At 40.4% G+C, this 22,074-nt stretch overlaps 2 protein-coding genes across 3 annotated transcripts; both read right to left on the bottom strand.

Annotated features, from left to right (window-relative positions):
- Positions 1–1,916: 1,916 nt before the first annotated feature.
- Positions 1,917–9,714, bottom strand: rhbdl2 (rhomboid, veinlet-like 2 (Drosophila)). Of its 2 annotated transcripts, none has more exons than XM_029450723.1 (8): positions 9,677–9,714; positions 7,985–8,228; positions 6,232–6,380; positions 5,265–5,377; positions 4,096–4,196; positions 3,697–3,757; positions 3,535–3,596; positions 1,917–2,959 (listed from the first exon to the last, which is right to left on the bottom strand). In XM_029450723.1, the coding sequence occupies exons 2-8, from the start codon at positions 8,213–8,215 to the stop codon at positions 2,780–2,782; spliced, it is 897 nt and encodes a 298-aa protein (XP_029306583.1). In that variant the 5' UTR covers positions 8,216–8,228; positions 9,677–9,714; the 3' UTR covers positions 1,917–2,779. The 2 variants fall into 2 exon arrangements, with proteins under 2 accessions (XP_029306583.1, XP_029306582.1); XM_029450722.1 differs by lacking the exon at positions 9,677–9,714 and adding an exon at positions 9,224–9,648.
- A 949-nt stretch (positions 9,715–10,663) lies between these two features.
- akirin1 (akirin 1) lies at positions 10,664–21,248 on the bottom strand. Its single transcript, XM_029452290.1, has 5 exons — positions 20,876–21,248; positions 13,849–13,995; positions 12,132–12,260; positions 11,305–11,376; positions 10,664–11,173 (listed from the first exon to the last, which is right to left on the bottom strand). The coding sequence occupies exons 1-5, from the start codon at positions 21,078–21,080 to the stop codon at positions 11,163–11,165; spliced, it is 564 nt and encodes a 187-aa protein (XP_029308150.1). The 5' UTR covers positions 21,081–21,248; the 3' UTR covers positions 10,664–11,162.
- Positions 21,249–22,074: the final 826 nt, after the last annotated feature.

Consider the following 22,074-nt stretch of genomic DNA (forward strand, 5'->3'; position numbering starts at 1 on the left):
TTTTCCCATCTGACCTAAAACTTCTCATTCTGCCCGGCCGATTGATTCAAACCAGTCTGGTACAAACATATTCGGGTGCAGAGGGTCACGCCGGGGTAACGTATTGGGAAAATCCTATTTATCCTATTATTATTTCCCCTTCAAATCCAAATCAATTTGCACTTGTACTTCAACCCCAGGACATCCCCTGGCTTACTGTCTGACAACACAGTTCATTGATACAAAATGAAAAATATATACAATATATGTACATTACATTTAACGGTATATAAGTTACATTGATATGGCATTAAATTACCTAATATTTTAGCCTGTCTTAAAGGATTTTGGACAAATATCCTTATATGTTTTGCTTGTGGTTACTTCACTTGGATGTTTGACCTTCACTGTGCAGAATGAGGTATGTATGTGCAGAGAACATACTACAATATGAACTTTTAATGAACTTTTCAGTGAAGTAGAAGCCATCTTGCATCCAGCAGTTAAACCCCTGAGACTAAACACATTTAGATGTTCATTTATTTAACATAAAGGTGAAGGACTAAGTGCACTTTTAAGAATTAGTATGCAGTTTATTGAAGTCTGGAAATGGATTTCTTTCATAGAAGTAAGAAGTGAGTAGAGATAGTAAAAGTACTAATACCACAGTGTAGAAATACTCTGTTACAAGTAAAAGGCCTACATTTAAAATGTTACTGAAGTAGAAAAATACAAAAGTATTAGCATCAAAATATACTTTATGTACCAAAAGTGAAAGTAGAATAATGTTTATTATATCACTGGATTATAATTAGTGAAGCTTTAATGTCTTAATATTACTTATTTATATATACATACATATACATAACATATATATATATATATATACTTTATTATACTGCCACCTTGTGAATGTCTCCCCTTATCTTATCTTATTTTATTTGTTGAATGTATTTTGTATTATTAACAAATTAATGCAGTGGAGTAAAAAGATTAAAGAGTAAAATGATAAAGTAGCAGACAATGGAAATACTTGAGTAAAGTATAAGTATATCAACATTGTACTCAAGTTACTGTACTTAGCTACTGTAATTAGTTACTGTCCACCTCCCCCCAGTGAAGTGAGATTATGTATCAACTCTCTCTTGTGACAAAGTGAACACAGCCTGGCGTCAGGCTCAGCCAATCAGAGGCAGAGTAGGGCAGGTCATGACTGGGCCATTATGGAAGCTGATGAAAGAAATCCTGAACGGCCATGAGACTGGTGCCAGGATCTAAAATAATTCACATATTACAGGTACATTTAGAACATTTTCTCATGAACTTTACTTTTCATCTATTGTATCTGTTGTCTTTAGGACCAAACCAAACCCACAGTGTTATTATCAGTATTTTAAAGCAAGATGCTCATTAATATGATCTAATAAGAAATGCAAAAGTATTGCAACAATGACTGCTTAGCAGTACATATTTATGTTAAGATACAAAAGCTGAGTTCCTTGCAGATTCTGATGCTTCAGCAGTCTTATCCAATGACAACAGATTGTTCGATTGCTGGTCTACATAGAGCAACGTACCAATTCCCACTGTTTCGGGGTCAAGGCAAACAAGCGTGTGATAATTGAATATTGATGCACTAAGTTATATTGATGAGCTGTGTTTGGAAACTATGGAACTTTCCACATACTGTAAAAAGCAGTCGCTGCTATACGGGTTCAATCTAATATACATAACAGAGTCATTGCAGCAACAAACAACAAACTGCTGAATACGCACTTTGTTATCTGCTCTATATGTTCATCAGACAAAATCTATACTTGTGTATTGTTTTGGCAGAAGTTCAGATTCAATTTGACAATTTTAAACTTAAAAAAACATCAAATTTGATTAAATGAAGTAACTTAAGATCTATTTCTACCAACAAATTACATCAGATGGTGTTTCAAAGAACTGTTTATGTTTAAAGACAAAGTTTTGTAGTTCCAAGGTTGAAAAAAAACAACCAAGTTTGACAGAAGTAAGGGGAAATAAATCAACAGTTTTGCAACTCAACCTGTATTTAGCCACGTCCTGTCAACAGGAAGTGACTGAAACAATACCGTGGCATTAAGCCATGGCCTGATGGTAAACCAGCTCTGTTGCTTACAGAAGGGAGGAGCAACTCCGCAGACGTGTTGGACATTCATCCCTTTTTGTCGGGAGACTTCTTTTGTAAACTCTTTTCTTCTCGTCAGTGCAGTCATACGGTCAAGTCGTCATGAAATTAGATGTTTAATACGGTGGAGGATTTCACCACGTTTAAAGGCACATTTCATAAATACTGAAAGTCCATGATGGTTTTAAGAGAAGAATAGCATCAAAATATGCAATTAAACAGTTGAAGCAATATTTCCTAAGAAAAGTTACATGAAATAGGACCAGTGTTCATTCATTTCCTGATAATCAGAGTACAAAGAGATCTAAAAACTCACATACAAAATACTCAAAACACAAAAATATTATCAGACAGCACATTAAAAAAAAAAAACATTTCACTCAGTTCTAAATTACTCACTTTTAAAAAGGCACGTTTTGCTCAACTTTGTCTAAAACGTTATGAATGCTTCTGCAATGCTACGCATAAACAGCAGGAGGCGCCCTTCCCCTTCAACTTAAAATAAGTAATCTGATGGAAATATTTAAAAATACCCTGCGCACTCATTCACAAAGTCCAACTTTTCTCTGAAACACATCAGTTCCTCAGCTTCCTGCATGTGACTCAAAGGCTTGTAGTGTTAACTTGTAAAGCAGCTGCATGGTCCTATGATACGGGGGTCAGGAAAATGTTGAAGACCACAGCAAACACCACAAAGACCACGTAACACAGTATACACAGCCAGAAACGTGGGTCTTTGAGGAGCTTATGGTTATAAGCACTGAAGAACACGTAGCCGATGGTCATCCCGGCCGCAATTCCTGCAAAATGAGCCACGAAGGACACCTGGGAGGAGGGAAGATGAAGTCAGGTTTCAGAGTTCGCTTGTTGGCCTAATTACTACAAATTAAATGAAACACTGTCATCCGACTGCACGCACAAAGAAACTTGCAGGACCAGTTTAACAGCCGAAACGAAGGGTCGGGGGGAAAAGAAGGGAGATAACAAGGTGGGGGAGCGAGTAAAGAACGAGGGTTTTAGAGTCGGTACTCAGGGTGATCGGATGGAAAGCTTCATCGAACAGGAAGAAGATACTTTAAATGTTCTGTTTTACTTCTTAAAAACTGAAACTATGGAGTCACTTCACCTAAAAAGAAGCAGGTTGAGTGAAAAGTGTGTTGGTTTTCAGTCTGTGCTCATACAGAGGTGCATTTATCTGGAAGAATAATCAAGTCCCAGCAAGAGCTACTGGTCTTGCCTGTAGGCAACAAGCAAATTAAATCTATCATCAAACAACGTCATCCTGGGTTAGGTGCATTAACTGGATTGTGCTTGAGGCTATTTCCTTATCTGAAAAGGTTTAGAAGGAGTTTTTATTTGTATTATAAGTCCTTTACTGTACAAGGGAAGGAAAAGCATACATTCAAACCATCCTCGCTGCTGGCAAATCTTCTGTAGAAGGCAAATCCAAAATCTGTGCCAACTGTGGAGACAGAAAGTATGAAATGTCACTTTTTTAACGTGTGCTCTCAGCAGTTTAGAAAACTAACATAAAAGGTTTGAAAGCACACCGGTGAACGTACCAAATATCACTATGGCGACGATTCGAAACACTCCAAGGAGAGGAATCATCTCTCGGAAGTTCTGTGAAATCAAAGCATCCGTCACCGTACTGATGTTTTAGTTTACAAAGTGCACACGATAACAAATAAGCCTGAAAACACAGTGAAAGCCCAAAGTCCAAAATCATTTTAGATCAATATGTGTTAAAACAAAAACAGTTAGGGATTGAATGTGTGCTTAGTACTTCAGTCTAATATAAAGTTATCTTACATTCAGTCATAAATATGACCTTTACATCAAATGCTCTTAATACGTCTATCTTTAAAATATCTAAAACATTGACACATAAACAACAAAGTAAACATTTGAGTCTGAAATGCTGATGTTCATAACCCGCTCTGAACTTTATGGAAACTCACCACTACTGCGTTCATAAAATATCCTCCTATTAGAGCATAAACCCCCCCAGAAGCTCCCACCAAGGCACTGTGAGGATCAAAAATGGAGCTGGCCAAAGAGCCTGAGGGGAAACACAATAAAGTATCAGTGGCATTTCTGACCGCAAGGTACAAGCTCCAACACAAAGACAAGGAAAAAAAACTACTTGAAGACGAGTTAGTGTTGGATGTGGGGGTGCATTCACAAACACTGATGTTTGAGGATTCATTCGTCTCTCTGCAGCACGGGGGTCGCATAAACCAACTGCAGTCGTAGCTCAGTCCATCACGCTAAACAGTGGTCAATGTTGCAGTGTACTTTTGTAATTATTTACAACAGCCTGTATTTATAATGTTTAAAATGTGTACTTACTTTTTAATGGAGGGGGGGGGGGGGGGGGCAGATGTTATATGTCTTTTAAGCTACTGGATGCCTGAATTTCCCTCAGGATCAATAAAGTGTCTGTATGTATATATATATATATATATATATATATATATATATACACGAAAAACATGACATACAGTAGAGCAGGGGTGTCAAACATGCAGCCCGGGGGCCAAATCCGGCCCGCCAGAGGGTCCAATCCGGCCCGCGGGATGACTTTGTAAAGTGTAAAGATTAGTTGATTTGATCATAAAGTAAAACACTGTTCCAGATACCTGCGACAACATGTGTTGTGCCTTTGTAGATACACTGTGATCTGTAAGTTGTAACACACATGTGTAAATGATAAAATAATACTGTTGTTGAAATTGCAACTTTTTTTCTTAAGAAATTTCAGGTTCATAATGTTTTGTAAAAAGACAAAGTTTGAACATTTTGCACTAAAACGAAGGGAAGATATGGAGTCGTTATTTACAGGTTATTATGCTGTGATGTTACTGGTCCGGCCCACTTGAGATCAAATTGTGCTGCATGTGGCCCCTGAACTAACACGAGTTAGTGACACCCCTGCAGTAGAACATTCCTGAAGCGCATTCCTGAATTTGCAACAGCAGAAATGTCAACAAACAAAAACAATGTTGAATTCTCTGAGCGCATGATATGGCCGACATCTTTAACATTAAAGAAATGCAAACATTGTCCATTAACTTTGATGTAAAACACAGTCCTACGCCGCTTGTGTAACGATCAAGGTGACGCTCACCTGCCAGGACGCCCGCCATGTAAACCATTCCCACTTCAAATCCTTTGTGGACCAGCTCCAGCGGGATGCCCAGCAGCAGCTGCATCACCAGGTTGCCCACAATGTGCTCCACACTAGACAGGCAGAGGTGAAGGATAAGCAGGATATACTTCTGGACAGAATATCAGAAACACCCGCAGCCCTGCAGTAACTACCAGATGTTCTACTCTAAGACCACAAACACTCCCCGACCATGAAGTAAACTGCTCCCAAATACATCATTATATTAATAAAAACAGCTGGTTACTTAAACAGAAGTAAATACTGTTTTTGTTGTGGACCTCAGTTACCTCTCTGAAGATGGATAAACTACATCTGGCTACACAGAGGGATTCAGTCCGTGTCTGTTTTGGTGATTTCATGGGATTTGTTGGTAAAAAAGAAATACATAGAAAACCAGAAGCCTTATCCTCTAAGCAAATATCCTGTTCGGTGTCTTTCAGTCAGAGCTGGCGTGTGACTGTGACCGCTGTTCCTCTTTCCTCTGAGCTTCGGTGTAGTCATGTTCTTTTGTTTTTCCTGTGGCTTATGCACTCGTGGTTTCTTTCACCACTCAGACGTGTTTTGACAGTTGTGGCACGTAAATACTGTCTGGCCTCTATGTACCTCTGAGCTAATAACACCGCGCTTCATACGACTCGCCTCTGTAACTGTGAATATGAAGTAATGCAGCAACAGAAAGGAAGTGTCAAAATCATGATGACATATACCAAACACAGGAACGAGTTGCAGTGGTTACAATCCGCAGTCTCGAAATATGACGACAGCGTTGAATCAAAACCTCTGACACTCATTATGGACTTTACTGCAGGGCCGTGACACTGTTCTGTAAAGTGTCTATTTTGGTGGGTGTTTGTCCACTTCCCACAGTGACTCGAGCTTTCATCGTGTGATTAAAGTATCTAAAAAAGGACTGCCCAATGCTTACCCGGCGTGGACAAACATGTAGGAGATGAAGCGCCATGCTTCCTGCCTGTTCTCAGGCTTGTATGTAAGGGAGCTTTTCCAGATGCCTTCCTCCAGGGTCACCCACTGCTTCTGGGGCTTCCACACGGCGTAGTAGATAAACACTGCCAGCTGATGAAGAACAGAAAATATATACGCACAAGTTAGTCTTTAGAGAATAAAAAACATCAAATAGTTGGGGGGGGGGGGGGTTGTTGAAGCTAAATCCCAAACAGCTGAGAAAATAAATATGGGTATAAATGAGAAATACAGATGTTGAAGTGTGTTTAACCGACCACAGAAAACCCCCCAGAGTGATCGTACAGTGTAGCTCATAAGTCTTAATGCCTGCATCTGTGGGAACATAGAGTGATGGCACGATGAGAAAGAACACTGCAGCTCAGTCGATCCTTTCTGCGTAAATAAAGTGCCTCCTCCCCCCCCCCCCAAGAAAAGAAAGCATTCACAGACATTCAAATGCAGCGACATTGGACATGTGTGAGCTGCTCGTCCCTGAGTATGAGGAGCCAAGTGTGCAGCCCGTATAGTAATAATGTTAAGGAAATATCTCATTCAAACCAAGTTCACAAACAAATGTGAACAAAAACAACCTCAAAATACAAAATACAGGTAATAATTTCCTTATTCAACATTTATAAGCACTATATGAACATTTAATAAATGGTTGGTGTCGCACTTTAATGGAACTATAAGTGTATACGTCAACAATGTTTTACATCAGCACAATTGGGTTTTACTATATTGTCATTCAGTATGCGTTCATAATGTATGTGTTGCTGACAAATACATTAATATACACGTATATCTGCGTATAATCACTCTGAACAATGCTAAATCATGGGACTTAAAGTAAAGAAAAGGGTTAATGTGACTAATCTGTAGCTGGTCAACAATATCCAATAAAAAAATCCATAAAGAAATCTAAACACAAAGTCAAGTGACCGTCTACTCTGCTGCTGCGACTGCCCACTACTCTGCTGCTGCGACTGCCCACAAGTCTTCCAGCTCCTGGACTGAAAACCAAACCTCCTTCTGTTTATTCCACATGCAGCCAATGTGAAAAGCATTCCTGGTGGCTTTACCTCAAAGTTGTTATAAAAGACAGTATACCTCCGTTTAAAGCCATAGTTTTGAGGGCAAACTGAGGCCACAGCCCCCCCCCCCCCCCCTCTTGCCCACTGATCCTCCAAATTCCACAATTTATTTACCTGAACGCTAAAAGTCAAAAAGGACACAGAGGCTTTCTGTTGCCACACTCTGGATCCAACCAGTGAGGATCAACTGTAGCACGTCTAACATAAAGCTGCTGTTTTCATTGACACCATGCCTGCTCCCTGCTCCCTTCTGCGGAGGCCATTTATGAATCAGGACATTTAGAGGAGAAGGCGGAGACGCCAAAAGAGACAGAAACGAACTCTCGTGGCTGAACAAGAGCTTCTCAGTTTAGAGCTCTTAGTCATTGTGAAAATCAAACATTTCCATTAAAAGTCAATTGTTTTCATAAGTGTCATGATTTAAAATTATTCCTTTTATAACATCACCTCGATATCTGCTCTGCTTAATACAATCACAGCAAATCTATAAAGTAATTAACACCCTGACAGCATAGAAGCCATATGTAGGCTGCACGTATAATTAGTTCACAGAATCCATACTGATGGTCCCAGTACTCAATATGCAATATGTGTGTTGTGCACATTCAGGGCAAGCGCTACCTCTGCAATACTGATGAGGATGATGAAGATGGGGGGCGGGCAGCAGTTGGCCCTTTCCAGGTATTTGCTGCGGGAGTCTTGTGGAAGCATCCATTTGGAGACTGACTCCTGGAACTTCTCACAACATCCCTTCTTTCGGTCGCCATCAGGCTTGTCCTCTGCATTCCTGAGCTGCCTCCCGTCTCGGTCCACGGGGAGCGGCTCCTGCTGCTCGAGGTCGATGTTCTCCATCACTGCTCCAGTCCTACACAGCAGGTTTAATATTCTAAATTAAAGACGGGCCTTCAAATTAACGATAAAGTTGAATCATCAACGCTCTAAAACAGGTTCAACAATAACTGATTATAACCTTTATTATTGCAAGGCTTACTCAGTTACACTGCATTATTCTTAGCTAGGTGTACCTAATAAACTGGCAACTATAGAGATACAATTACATTTACAGTTTACATTTTATAACTTTGTCTTCAGATGTCTCGTTTTATTCAAAACCCAAAAGATATTCAGTTTATTATCCTGCAGAAAACCATCAAATTCTCACGTTCTGAGATGCTGGAAACAGCAAACATTTGACATTTTAAGGTTCTATTAAGAAAATAGTTGCCGATTTATCTTTCTGTTGTTTGACTAATGGAATAGTTGCAGCTCTAAATATATTTACACATCTGTACGTTAAACATGCATCATTGTGTCCAATTGTCAGAGTTCAATACTACAATGTTCAAGTGCAAGAGAGATAATCTAACTAGGTAACTTTACTATAGGAAAGATATATCATGTAAAAGGGGTTTTATGATTACTCACTTCAAATGACTCCTACATGTCCAGTATTACACATTAAATTAATGTATTTCAAGTGTAATTAAATACACTCCTTCAGTAGGACATTACTCAAGTACAATTGACAGTAAATAAATAAAGCATAAAGCAGAAGTTTTACACAAAACATGAAATAGTATTACATCCCCTTTTCAGATGTAGTCTGAGATTTGACTAACACATAATACTTGACATATGAGTTACAGTACAGTAGGGCAGCCTTTTACAGTAGGTTACATTGAGGTACAGCAGCATGTTAATTAGCGTTTCCTGTTTACTTGGGCGTTTCTGATGATACTCGTGGTGTTGCAAACTATTCCTGACAATGTAAATAGCATCTAGTTAAAGCTCCGTGGCATTGTGAAGTTATCTACATTTAGTTTTGAATGAATTCTTCTTAACTCTGTAACCTGTACTCACCTAAAACCTAAACAGGAAGAGTGCAGATGGCTCCAAGCGGTCCCAAACGCATGAATATCGATCCAACTCAAACTAATTCAAGCAGCTCAAATGTGTGAGCTGAAGAGAGTATACATTCATATACTCTACTAGAGTTTAAAATACTGAACAATAACGTTTACAACACTATTCCTGCATGTTTTCAGACGGCCCGCGGAGTCCCTTCTTTAACCCGCCCCGTCGCTGTGGGATCCGAAGAGAGGAAGAAAAGTAGAAAGCCCTGGGAGATAATTATAGACCTTCCTTTGCTTTTTTTTTTTTTTTTTTTCCTGCAAGAAGCTTCCTTCAAGAAGCTTCCTTCAAGAAGCTTCCTTCCTCAGAACAAACAACCCACTGATGCTCTTCTCTTCCACTCAGCCACAAACGAAGCGAAACACCACTGTCTGCAACCTGCGCGCGTCAACAACAGCCTACCTGTTTCCTCGTGCCACACCTGGGATTAGTGACGTCACCGACACGTTATCCAGATTACAACCCCCCCCCCCCCCCTCTCCTCTCACCTTTCAACCCACACAGCCAGAGAAAAAGGCAATAAAAGCCACCATCTTTGATCCACAGTGTGCAATACATTCAAACACACAGCGTCTAATTCAGTAAAGTGCACTGAGGTTAAAATCCCACTTTAATATAAGTGTTGCAATACCTCACACAAACCACAAGGTGGAAGTGCAGTCCACAATAAGGAACAAAGGAATGGGGATAAATGTTTACATTGGAGGTTGCCAGCACAGGAAATACTGTACTTTTATATGCAATCTCCAAGTGATTCATTTACTAAATGTATTTTTCAGATTGCTGTATATTGTTACTACTAATGTCCTGAGCAGGTGATGCAACAGCATTTTATAATCAGATTGCCAATGGATTAAGTTATTCTTAAATCCACACACTAAATGTTATCAAAATATATAATATATTGTGCAATAATGTATTAGTAGATATAACAATGAGCCTGGGCCAAAACAAGTATTCTAATTAACCATCCAGAACAGCTCTTTGTGGATCTGTGAGATTAGTGCTGGAATTAAATTACTCAATCATTTAAATTCATTTTCCTCGACTTAATCGTTGTGTATAAAATGTCAGGTTATTTGTTTAAAAAGTCTAACTGCAGTCTTCCAAACCCCAAAACAGGAAAAACAAGGTTTGTCATTTTTGCTTGTAAAATGTCTCAAACAATTATAAGATCCTCGTAACAGTATGTCTTCTGTTTCATCACCTGCTTCAGCGCTCTGTTAGATCGTCTTGATTTAATTCAACCCTTCAGCCACCACGGATGAGAAGCCCTTTGTTTATTTTAACATCTACAATTCAACTGGTGTAATATGATCAAAAGCTTGTAAACTACCAATATAACTAAAAACACGTCGCCTGCTTTAAGAAAACATCCCAGACAACAGGTTTTAATCACAGAACTTTTATTTTTTTCAAAAGGGAGAAAAATCCACATTCTCAGGTAAAGAGTTGTGAGGGGGGGGGGGGGGGCAAGAAAAGGGGACAATGTGAGAAGCAGGAGCCATTAAATACAGCTGCTGGAAGGTTATACAGAATGATCACATGAGCCAATAAGCTTTTTCTACAGCGCCGGCAAGAGATTTGACACAGATCTGCTTTAGTAAAGGATTTCCAGAAAGAGTATATGAACAAGAAAAAAGGGGGGGCTTCATACAGAGTTTCTCTTTCAGATTATTTTTAACTTTTGGCCAGCAGCAATAGTTTTGAAGTAAGAAATCAACATTTGGATTTTTTTTAAAAAAGAGAATAAACCATGGCACTCAAACAGATTGAGATGGAGGAGTTAGGGAAATAAAATGCAAATCAAGTGGAAGTGGGGGGGGGGGGCAGGGGCAGTAGAAGAGCAGCCATCTTGTGGGGAAGCTGGGATCTCATCCTGGTGAATTCAAGAGACATCTGAAACATAAAAATGATTGATACTGTCGTCAGACAACAACGATCAGCTCATCCCTTTTAACATAGAACACAGATCAAAGAAGAAATTAATACTTTGACAAGAGAAGGAAATTGTGGTTTAAGATACTTACAACTAGCAGGCCGGGCTCCGTATCTTCGCATGATCTGGTCTTGTGTGAATTTCACAAAAGATTCATATTGTTCTGGAAAGGGAAGAAGATCTTTTTGTGAATATCTCTGTTGACACTGAAACACCCCGAACAGGAAATCTGCTAAATCTCTTCTTTGTCCTCATTTCAGGTTACAAAAACAACAACACTGTGCATCACAGCGAACATATGGTCAGGTTGAAATGGTTAAACTTCGGTTCAGTCTCCTCCTGCACACAAGGATCACCTATACTGTGCTTTAATACAGCAGAACTCACAAAGTAGTCATTCTCATTGACGTTATCCGCTTCTGTTGTCAGAAAACACAAACGATCGCAGCTAATGACAAAATCAACATACATGTAGCTTAATGAGAACAGTTCTACAGTGTCATCGCCTATATTGATCACAGAAAAAAGTTAGAGGCGACAAAAGGTTGTCCTCTTAACCTCAGCCTGCTGCCAAAGCCTGCAGTTTATAAACTCCAAAAAAAGCTCAGTTTTGGGTTAAAATGCCAGCTTAGTGTGGATGTAGGGCCGGTTTGCTTCCACTGCTACCATATTTATTGCCCTTGTTTACAGCCTTGGCATCTGAAGCATATATAACTGTTTTAGGAAACCATTGATGCCAACACTGCAGACGTCATCTGTTATGATACGAAAACATACTTGTGAAGGGCTAGGGCAGGAGGTTTCTCATTACAGGAGTGACACTTTAAGTACTTTATCTCCTGAAGTGATGTCTCGATGAATTGTGGAGCGCCAGAGTCTTCAAGTTTTTATTTATTTTCAAAGAGCAATGTTTATTACCTGCAAGTTTTGTGTTAAGGATCTGTTCGTACTCCTCCCGGATCTTCTCCTCGTGGTCTTTAAGCAGCCGCTCACACAGGTAGCTCACCTGCTTCAGTGTAAACGAGGGCTGGTCCTTCCTTGAGGCACCTGAGAAACACAAAAACACATTGGTTATGAAAAGGCTGAATCGTTCACATCTCCGGCGCAGCGATAAGTCACAGAGACAGAAATGTCCTCGCTCCAGAAATAGGTGCTAGGCCAGCTGCAAAGTTACAGCTTTGCTTTCGGTTGTCCCGAACCTCTGCCAGGGTCATGCAGCACTAATGTGGGCCCTTTCTCTCCCCAATGTCTCTGTCACAGTGCAACCGGAGCCAGCTTTGGCTAGGTGATCTTTTACCCAGTGGTCTTTGAGGTCTGCTGTGAGCCGTTTAGACTAAAATGTTTGTAAATCACAGGCGAGGATGGCAGACAAGGGTGAAGGTTTAATGGCCGTCTCAGAGACAGAAAGAGGCCGGGTTGGTAACAGTGCAATCAGTGTGATCTATGAGACCATCCTGCAGAGCGAGAAGGAAAAACACCAGAGCCCACAGGCCTGGGGCTTGGATTACACCTCACACCGAAACTGCCAAATTGCACTAAAAAGGCATCAAACTGCACCACGACTGCTGCAGCACAAATGTGCTTCCAAAGAGGAGCAAAAGGAAAAATCTATATGAATGATCTAATTAAGTTGCATTTTTTCTGCGATGGGCACAAATGTCAAGAAAAGATGGGCTGAAAACAAACTGCAAATCCGTCACGATCTACACACACGTTAGGAGCCAGTGTAACCACCAAGATTTATTCCTCTGTGCTTTAGACATTTACCTGCATGCAGACAAGAGAGCATCATCTCTTTATTTTTGAGCTCTTCGCATACTCATTAAAAACTATCCCATGACACTTTTTGCACTTCATATACACGTTTTGATTCGTTACCCTTTTAGAGATGAAGCATTTATTTGGCGTTCGATCTGAGGAAATTATAATGAAGTAGACTTTTCAGGACTTTCAACAGGATATGAATGAACTCAGTTGAGAGACATCTCCATTCCAAGAGTGGGTTGGATTTGGCACAAACTATAAATCTTTCACAAACTCACATCTGGAATCACAATCCCTCTGCCCTTCTGATTGTATTGATGAGCAGCAGTAGCCTGCCTCTTGAGACTTGAGCTGGTCATGCAGGTCCAGCCAAGGATCTTTTGGCAGGCCTTGCAGAATGAATGACCTCATCATTCGTAACCGTTACAAAGATTAGGCTTATAAAAGGATGTCATTCTGGTTTTTGTGTGTGATGGTTTTGATGTCTGAGTTGGCTGTCACTTCAAGGACTTGCTAACCAGAACAAAACAAAGCAGACATGTTATTTAAATCACCCGTTTAGCAAAAGATCTTACCTGCAGAAGTACAGTACCCTTCTACATCTCTCCAAAAACCTAGATCTAAACGATGACTACAATGATATGGGACTCCGCACACAACGATAACTGTCAGACCTAGATAAATCAACAGCTGCTCTTACAGAACGCACTCATGTTTAGCATGATGGTTTGAATGGGGGGGGGGGGGACATCCATAAACTGGCACCAATAGTGCCACGCTGTACTCATTAGAGCTGTACATGACCAGAAGATGTCCTTGGAGTAAAAGCCATAAAGTTAATGTGTGTGTACGTCCAACAGTAAACTCTTACCTGGTGGGGAGCTGGGAGCGTTGAGGGAGGAGCTGGGGCTGGGGGCATCACTGGAGCTACAGGCCTCGGTCTGGTTGAAGGCCCCTTCCAGCTGCCGCCGCCTCTGGATCCGGCTGTACTCCTGACGGAGGTTCTGGAAGATCTGCTCTGTAGGGAGCAAACAGAAACAAGGACACAAACCGTTTAAACCAGGACAGAGGACACCCAACGCTGGGGTTGCACACATTATTCAACCCTTTGGCTCTTACGAAGTGCTCCCTGCCAAGGCAAATGCATTCAGACTTCCTAAATGTGTGGCTTGGATGTCATTTGCAAGTCACTTATTGGAACTAGGGCTGTGACAGTAGTATCACGGAATACCGTGGCATTAAATTTGACGTTGTCATACCGTGTACATTGACTTATCTACAGTATTGGGAAAAAAAAAAGTGTTAAAACAGTCATGACACGAGTGCGTGTGTCGGCACAGACCGGCGCAGCTACAGTATATGTTAATAATCATAAGACGCACAGCTCACAGCTGATGTTAGTCTTCATTTAGTAGTTAATTTAACATATTATAGTGCTGCTAACATGTAAACATTCTTTAGTTATATAACATAGTTGCATGTTATTTTGTGAATTCTGATTATTGTAAATCTGTTCTCTCTCTTGTATGGGTCATTGTAACTGATAATAAATAATACTGTATAACATGAAACAGTGATATTTTCCTGAGACTTATTGTACTGTGAAACTCTCATAGCATTACAACCCTAATTGAAACGTTTTGCTTAACCCCCATAAACTGTAAACTTACAGAAGTATATTGTGCCATAAGTCTTTTTTATGATAGTCAAAAGGAATTATAAAGCTATCTAGTAATAGTTGTACCAGTTCGTTATATATTCAAGGAGTTTAACAGTGACTCATTAGAGGACTTAGTCTTTAATGTGTGTTATTTCAATATCACGCCAACCACAACCCCATGCATACAATGTTGAATGTATTGCAGCATGAATACGGACTATTACAGGAAAGTGTAATCACCCACAGTGCTCTTAAGATGAACTATAGCTTTGCACTCTTCGTCTGTGCCATCTCACATTTATCATGGGTTCCAAAAACAATCATCGACAGGAAGTGGAGGCATGAAAGATTGGCATACCCAATACAGTTCAGCACACAAACATACATACACACACACACACAGCTGACTTAAAAGACACACTTCCTGATGCTGTGTATCATTTTCACTTCTCTTCCAAAAGGGTTCATGACATTGGCATCATGCCAGGCTACAGCTGGTGAAAAGCCTTTCGTTAAGGCTGGAACATAAATCAGTGTTCTTTCTCGAGGCCATAAGAAAGTAAAAGCCTCTTATTTTTCTGAGGCTTGTTTAGTGGTTGAATAGATGCTTGAGGTTTTGGTGGATGTATAAAATAAAATGTATTTGTGTGGAAAGATCTGTGTGATACAAGACTGTAATGCAGACAATGTAAGTTCAGCTACGTAGGCTTACTGTATTAGGTACAGCCCAGATAAATCATGCAAATTCATATGATAAGCCACTTCCTGAATTGTATAAAAAAAAAAAAGACTTCATCTGAATTTACATGTAGGATGTACAGAAAAAGTTAAATACCATATTTTGTGTTGTGATTTTTCTGAGGCATTGTGAAAGAAAACAATCATTTTGCATTCAAGGACGTAATTAAGGATCGTTTTCTCTCCAAACGGCCTGCAAGGTCTTAATCTTTGTGTCGCAATCATTTAATGTACTCAACCCATTAATAAAGACAAACTAAAAAAATAGCACTTAATCCCACATGTTAACCAATACCAGGTCATAGTGTGGTGGGGCAGTGAACAAGGCCCTCTGAAAGATGTGTTGTTGTGCCAATCACCTGTTTTGGTTGAAAACCAAACCTGCCATATTGCCACACTAATCTCAATTTAATTTCAAGTGTACTGCTGGCTGACTGCTGGTCCTTCATTTTCAAGGAAGTAAAAGTGTCATCCAAACATGGTTGTTTCTTGCACTACAAAAATGACAGCTTTCAGTTATCTCTAAAGTCTATGAAGAGGTCATGAAAAAAGGAAGAATCTAAAATGTACGTGCTCACAAATGCATGTCTGACATTTTTAGACCACATTTGAATGAATGAAGACCGTGGGATTTGATATAGGTTCTTCAATTTCTGGATCTTTTGTTGAAAATACTATGATCTTTACAGACAATCAATTATTTGAAAACTAATGGGAAGATGAATTGCTAACGAAAATAATTATTAGTTGTACCCTTACCATTTAAATAAACATGTCAAATCAGAGGTATGGACTTTATTAAAATAAAACCTTGGTACTGTAGGTACATATGCAGACAACTGACGGGTCAAGTAAGTAACTGGCCCTTTATCATCTCAAACATGTCCTCTGTAGGATGAAGCTTTGACTGCAACTGCTGCAACACACATATCTAATTATAAGGTTAAAGCTCAAAAACTTCCTAGGAAAAACACCATGGCCTCAAATAGAGCTGATAACCAAATGTAGAGGTGGGAATTTATCTTACTCCATTCATGCGGGGGGGGGGGGGTGGGGGGGGGGGGCTTGTTTATCTTGGGTGGGGAGAGAGCCAGAGGCCATGTTGCCACTTCAGCCTGCTCATCAGTGAGTTTGTTTGGATGGTGAGGGAAGTGGGATCTTTTCTACAGAGCCATTTTAAGAAAAGCTATGTTATGTGGCCGTGCCCTTTTGAACTGGCGCCTTCGCCGAGACCCCCTCCTCTCGCTGCATGTGGCCCCTGAAACCTTCTAGCGTTAACAATACAGAACCCTAATCTGACAGGCTGTTTGTTTAGCTACCACAGGGCTTTTCACACGTAATAAAGCCATGTCACTGCCGAGAGAACCACGTCATTCCCAACGCACAAAAAAGGTTGTTAACAATAAGTACATTATCAAAATTGTTCAGTTTTTTGTCAATCAAATATTCCTGAGGACTAATACCATATCTTTATAGATTCCAGTTTCTCATGTGTGACGAGTTGCCATTTTTCTCCGTTTTATATAATTGTACATTAAATATTTTTAGGTTTTTCAATGTAGGTCTGGTAAATGAAATAATTTGAGAAGTGCCTTAAACTCTGGGAAATTATAATTCTGACATTATATAGGACTAATTAAGTAAATGAAAGAATATCCAGCAGATTAACCAAAAATGACAAAAAAGGAAAGTTGAAGCCCGAGCTGCATCTATTGACACTTTAGGATGAATTGAGTGACTGGCTGAGACAATCGAGGTGTTTTGTTAGTATGATTAGATACAAGAGAATGAAGTCTTATTGAGAACATATGACCACACCAGCTGAAATGCACGTTTTCTTTTTACATTACAGTTCATTTAGCTGACGCTTTTGTCCAACGCGACTTAAGTGCAAACAATCCTGAGGATACAACTCCGAACAGCAAGATACTTGCAAGTACATCAGCTTCAAATAGGTGCAATCCTTTAAGTGCAGAATAGCTTCAAATAAGCCAAACAAAACCGCAACATACAGAAACGGTAGAATACAAATTCAACTATTAGCTACAAAAAAGCCAAACCAATATAAGTGCAACATACAAAGAACTGTTTTTTGCTTTCTTATTCAAATGTTATCCCATATTACTATAGTCCATCAGATTGTCAGTTTTCCTCCACTGATTAAGCCTAATCACAGAGTTTTTCCATATTAAGCGACATTTTGTCACAGGCAGTGTGTCTTGTTTAGTTGTGTTTGTAGGGAGGTGTGGTGGAGGTGAGGTTGCAGATCGCACAACCTCATCTTACCAGTTTCCTGGGGGAAACCCTGCAATAGAAACTCAACAAGATTGTTGTTTAAACAAAGACCGTGTGAGCAGCAGGTGAGCAGGAGTCAGCAACGTGATGCTCCAGAGAGAACTAAAACCAAAACTAACTTTATTTGGTATTATACTTCTGAATCATCGTGTTGTATTTATCCGTATGGGACTACAGACGCGAGTCTCTGAACACTGACAACAAGGGATTAACCTGTGACAGCACATGAATGGGTCCCCTTGGATATCACTACTCATGGGTACATGAAAACCCTCTCCTGCTGCCCGCCACTTCCAGCTCTGCCAACTACTAGTAGCTCAACTGTGGCCGTTGCTTGGCAACAATGACCCCTTCCACAACCAGGCCAAGCAATCAATCACAGAGACTTCCGGGAGCCAGATGAACACAGTGGAGAAAGCCTCGGCTAAAAGGCTTAGGCACAGGCCAAACAGTGAATACGACAGGAGATCCGCCAGATAGATTGGACGTGGTGGTGGTGGTGGAGAGAAAACAAAGCTGACTCATTTCATTTCACCCTCCACTGCTAAAGAATTGAGGGGGGAGGTGGGTTTCGAATAACTGCCAGGAAGTAGCTTGATGTATCATGGGTCAGTTGAAGCTGCCCTTCTGCAGGAAAGGATTTAAGAGTGACCAATTTTCAAAACGGTAGAAAATGGAAATAGCAACTAAACAAGTGAGTATCAAAAAAGTTTGAGTTTGGCCCAGGATTCATGAACTTTCTTGCCGGTTTTAAGCCTGCACTATGACCTACACACTTTTCTACCCAAGCTGTAAACGTGACAGAAGTTAACTAGTCCAGCCTTTTAGATAACATCATGTCCCAGAAAAACACCAGCCTCATCTGTCACCTGGGGGGAATTTCACCAAAAGCACAAGCCCAGGCTGGCAGCACAAGAATGAGGCAGAGGAGAATGGAGTGAGTGATCCTATCTACATTATGAAATAATTACCTAAAAAGATACCTTGGCAGAGTCAGATCCCTGTGTCTTGCCTGCACACACACACACACACACACAGCCTTGCTCACAAGCAAACCCGACGAGCTGGAAAGCATGTGTGGGTAGAGACTGGTGGGAGGGATGACAGCTGACCTTTCGCTAAATACAAAAATGCTTTCACTTGGCAAACCACATTAGAAAGGAAGGCTGGCGGCACTAGTCCCATGAGGGGCCTCTTTCTGGGTGAAGGTGAGTATAATACCTGGTATCTGGCCCTCATGTCTGCAGCAGAAAAAAAATCTACATTACCTCCCCTATGTAGCGGATGTACTGTAATCAAGCTAGGCAGACAAACTCGGGAAGACATTGAATGCATAAGAGGCCTGTTGGATTCTTAATATAAAAGTTCATTGTACATAAGCAACTCTAGAACAGACAACTTGGAAAAAACTGATCTGAATGATTCATTTTCTGTACTAACAACCATGGCTCCACTATGAATACTACACTGTGAGGGAACCATAATAAGCAAGTCAGGTTGCATAAATGGTGTGAGCAATAACAGAGGCATGAAAATGTGTCTTCACCTCCAGGCATCTGCAAGGAACTGCACTCTACCTTCTCAGAAACAAAACATCTCCATCACTATAAATCTTGTGCCAACCAGAATGAGAATTGCACAGTTCACCAGAAGCAAAAATAAATGCATTTCACAGGAAGCCAGCTGTGGCGCTATCTCCATCATCACCTACATCTGTGTTAATGCTCTCAGCAAACCTTCCCTGGCTTTCTCTACGAGCGATGTGTGCACTACCCCCCAGCCTCATCTTGCAATGATGTGCCCCATGAAGCACATTTTTTCTTACAGTGCAAAAACAAGAACAGCAGAGACCATGATTTGGCCTTTGTCTTACTAAATGACGCAGCAGGCACTTTGTGCAAAATTGGGCTAGTGGGTGCTCTTGGTATCTTACTGTTAATGAAAATAATCTTCACTAATAGCTCACATTTCACTATCATTTCTCCAGGTACCAAGTTAATCCCCTCCTTCCTGGGTAAATCGTCCATGAAGAACGCCAACTGAAAGCTACATTTGTGTCTAAATGCTGTGTTATTGGCAATGGATTACTAATCATTAGGAAGCACAACATGACAATCTAGGAGTTAACAGCATGGATTAGCACAGGTAGTACAGCAGTCTCCATCTTGTCCTCTCACATTTCACGGCAATAAAGTGATCAAATAAAAATCAAAGACTTCCAGCCATTTTTAATTAAAATAAAAAAAAAAGGCATAAGGATTAGGCATCTCTGCTATCAAACTGCCCAATCTCAGTGACTGGCATATTCAATAAGCTTCACTGGATCGCAGTGGAGACATCAAGTAATTATCTTGTGTCTACTTGTGTGCCCCACGCCCGTCCAACGCTCACAGCGGAGCTTTCCAAGTCAAAAAGGGAGAGTAGACGACAGACATAAAGGAAATGAACAATGCCTTCCAGGCCTGAAGAGAAAAAGAAATGGTTGTGGTGCATAATGGTAACCCCCACCTCAATGCAAGACAATTGTGGTACTAAAGCCAAGGAACATTACACAGGCAGCTCCTAATTAACAGCCTGCCATGATGTGCCTGCTTCTGTGATGCCATTTGTCTACTCGGTAGAGCCAACAGGCTACATCGTCCCATGTGTTAAAGTACAAGCATGATCTTTTGTTTAAACCCCCATCACTTTTCGAATAAACGTTTAATTTAATATATTTATAGATTTAACAGCCACGATAGTCCATGCTTTAGCAGCATATTGTACAGGTACAGCTGAGAAGGGCACTCGTATAGCTATATTCAATTTCCCCAATGCTAGAAATAGTATTTGATTTAGCTATGCAAAGAACTTTGAAGCTAATATGTTCTTGGGTAACTCAATATTAGCTTATGCAAGATATTTCAGCCAACTATGGAACAATACAATGAGCTGGCAAGATGCCACAAACGAATATCTATAGAAGCAACTCTACTTTAGTACATCCACTGATTATTATGATTTGTAAAATGATCTGTGTCGGTAACTTAGCGACGACGTTCCCCTTCCTGACGTTAGCTTAGCTAAGCTAACGTTTAGCCTCCAACCCCCATTCTGATTCTCTCAACTAGCTAGCTATCCATTCCACTCCACCCAAACCCCCTCCCCCATGACACCCACCCTGAAACGCAGGAAAAAAAACCTCTAATCTGGTTTCATTTTATACCTGGAGTGAGCCTGTGTTCGCCTCCCATGGCCGGAGGTGACATCAAATGCGATGGGCTGTCGACTGGGGGACGGAGGTTGCATCTTTGCGGGGACGGAGTGCCAGTAGTCCCCGGTAGTGGATTGCACCTTCTCCGCTTGGGAGACTGGGGACTGAGGAGGGCCTCAAACTCCATCGACCGCTTTAACGTTGCTCCACAAGCCATGTTAGCGAAACAAAACTGGAAAAAATAAGTTGAAGAAAAACGACCCGCAAAAACTAGGGTTTAACGGTCGTGGTTTGTACGTTAAACGTTGCTCGAATTTCTCGAGCCTTTCTTCCTCTCCACAACAACGGATTTTCTTCTCTGAGTAGTAAGCCAACTGCCGACCCTGCCTGCTGAATTTTTAAAACGTCACAATGGCAGACCGTACCATTGGTGCAAAGAGGGGGGTTTTTCAAATATTTACCACATATTATATTGAATATTTCACTGGTTTAAATTGTAATTAGTATCCAAGTTTACTTTTTAACACTGCAGGTAATAAAATACTGGAATAGATTGTGATTTTGTTTTATTTTTTTGCCGTGTTTACGCTACGATTTCCTGCCGCCCAACCCTTGTGTTGTTGTTGATTGCTCTCCGTTGAATTTATACAGAAGGTTCACGAGACGTCTGGTGGCGGTGGTCAGGTAAATCAGGTAGATTACAAATTAACTCCAAAGAGATGTTAATCCCCTTCTGTAGAAAGGTGATTTTATTTATTTGTTTATTTGCCGTCTGTCAACATCTAACAGGCTTCGTATTGGGTTTTCACATGTTTTTTCTGCAAACTAAACACAACGGTTGTACCGTTTAAGGATATTTAAGGATATTAGCCATAATATGTTTTGAGTAACCCATGGCAATGTGCAGTAATTAATCAATGTATATGTGCTGCAGTCTCCACTTCTGGGTAATCTAGCTGTGACAGTGTGTTTCATGAGCAAGAAATGTTCCTGCAAATAAGGTAGAATGAACTCTGCTGATCTCCGGTTGGATAAAAATGTGATAATACATTTCTCAGTAGGATTAAAAATTAATATTTTTAGCCTATGTCCTGGCTCCTTAATGCATAATGTAGTTGTTTTTCTTCTTGTTGTTATTATGTGTAAGGCTTTTACATAATAAAATCAACCATTGCCAAATGTATGATAATCTTGAGACACATTTAAATTGT

This window comes from Cottoperca gobio, chromosome 16 (genome assembly GCF_900634415.1).
Source record: "Cottoperca gobio chromosome 16, fCotGob3.1, whole genome shotgun sequence".
Lineage (NCBI taxonomy): Eukaryota > Metazoa > Chordata > Actinopteri > Perciformes > Bovichtidae > Cottoperca > Cottoperca gobio.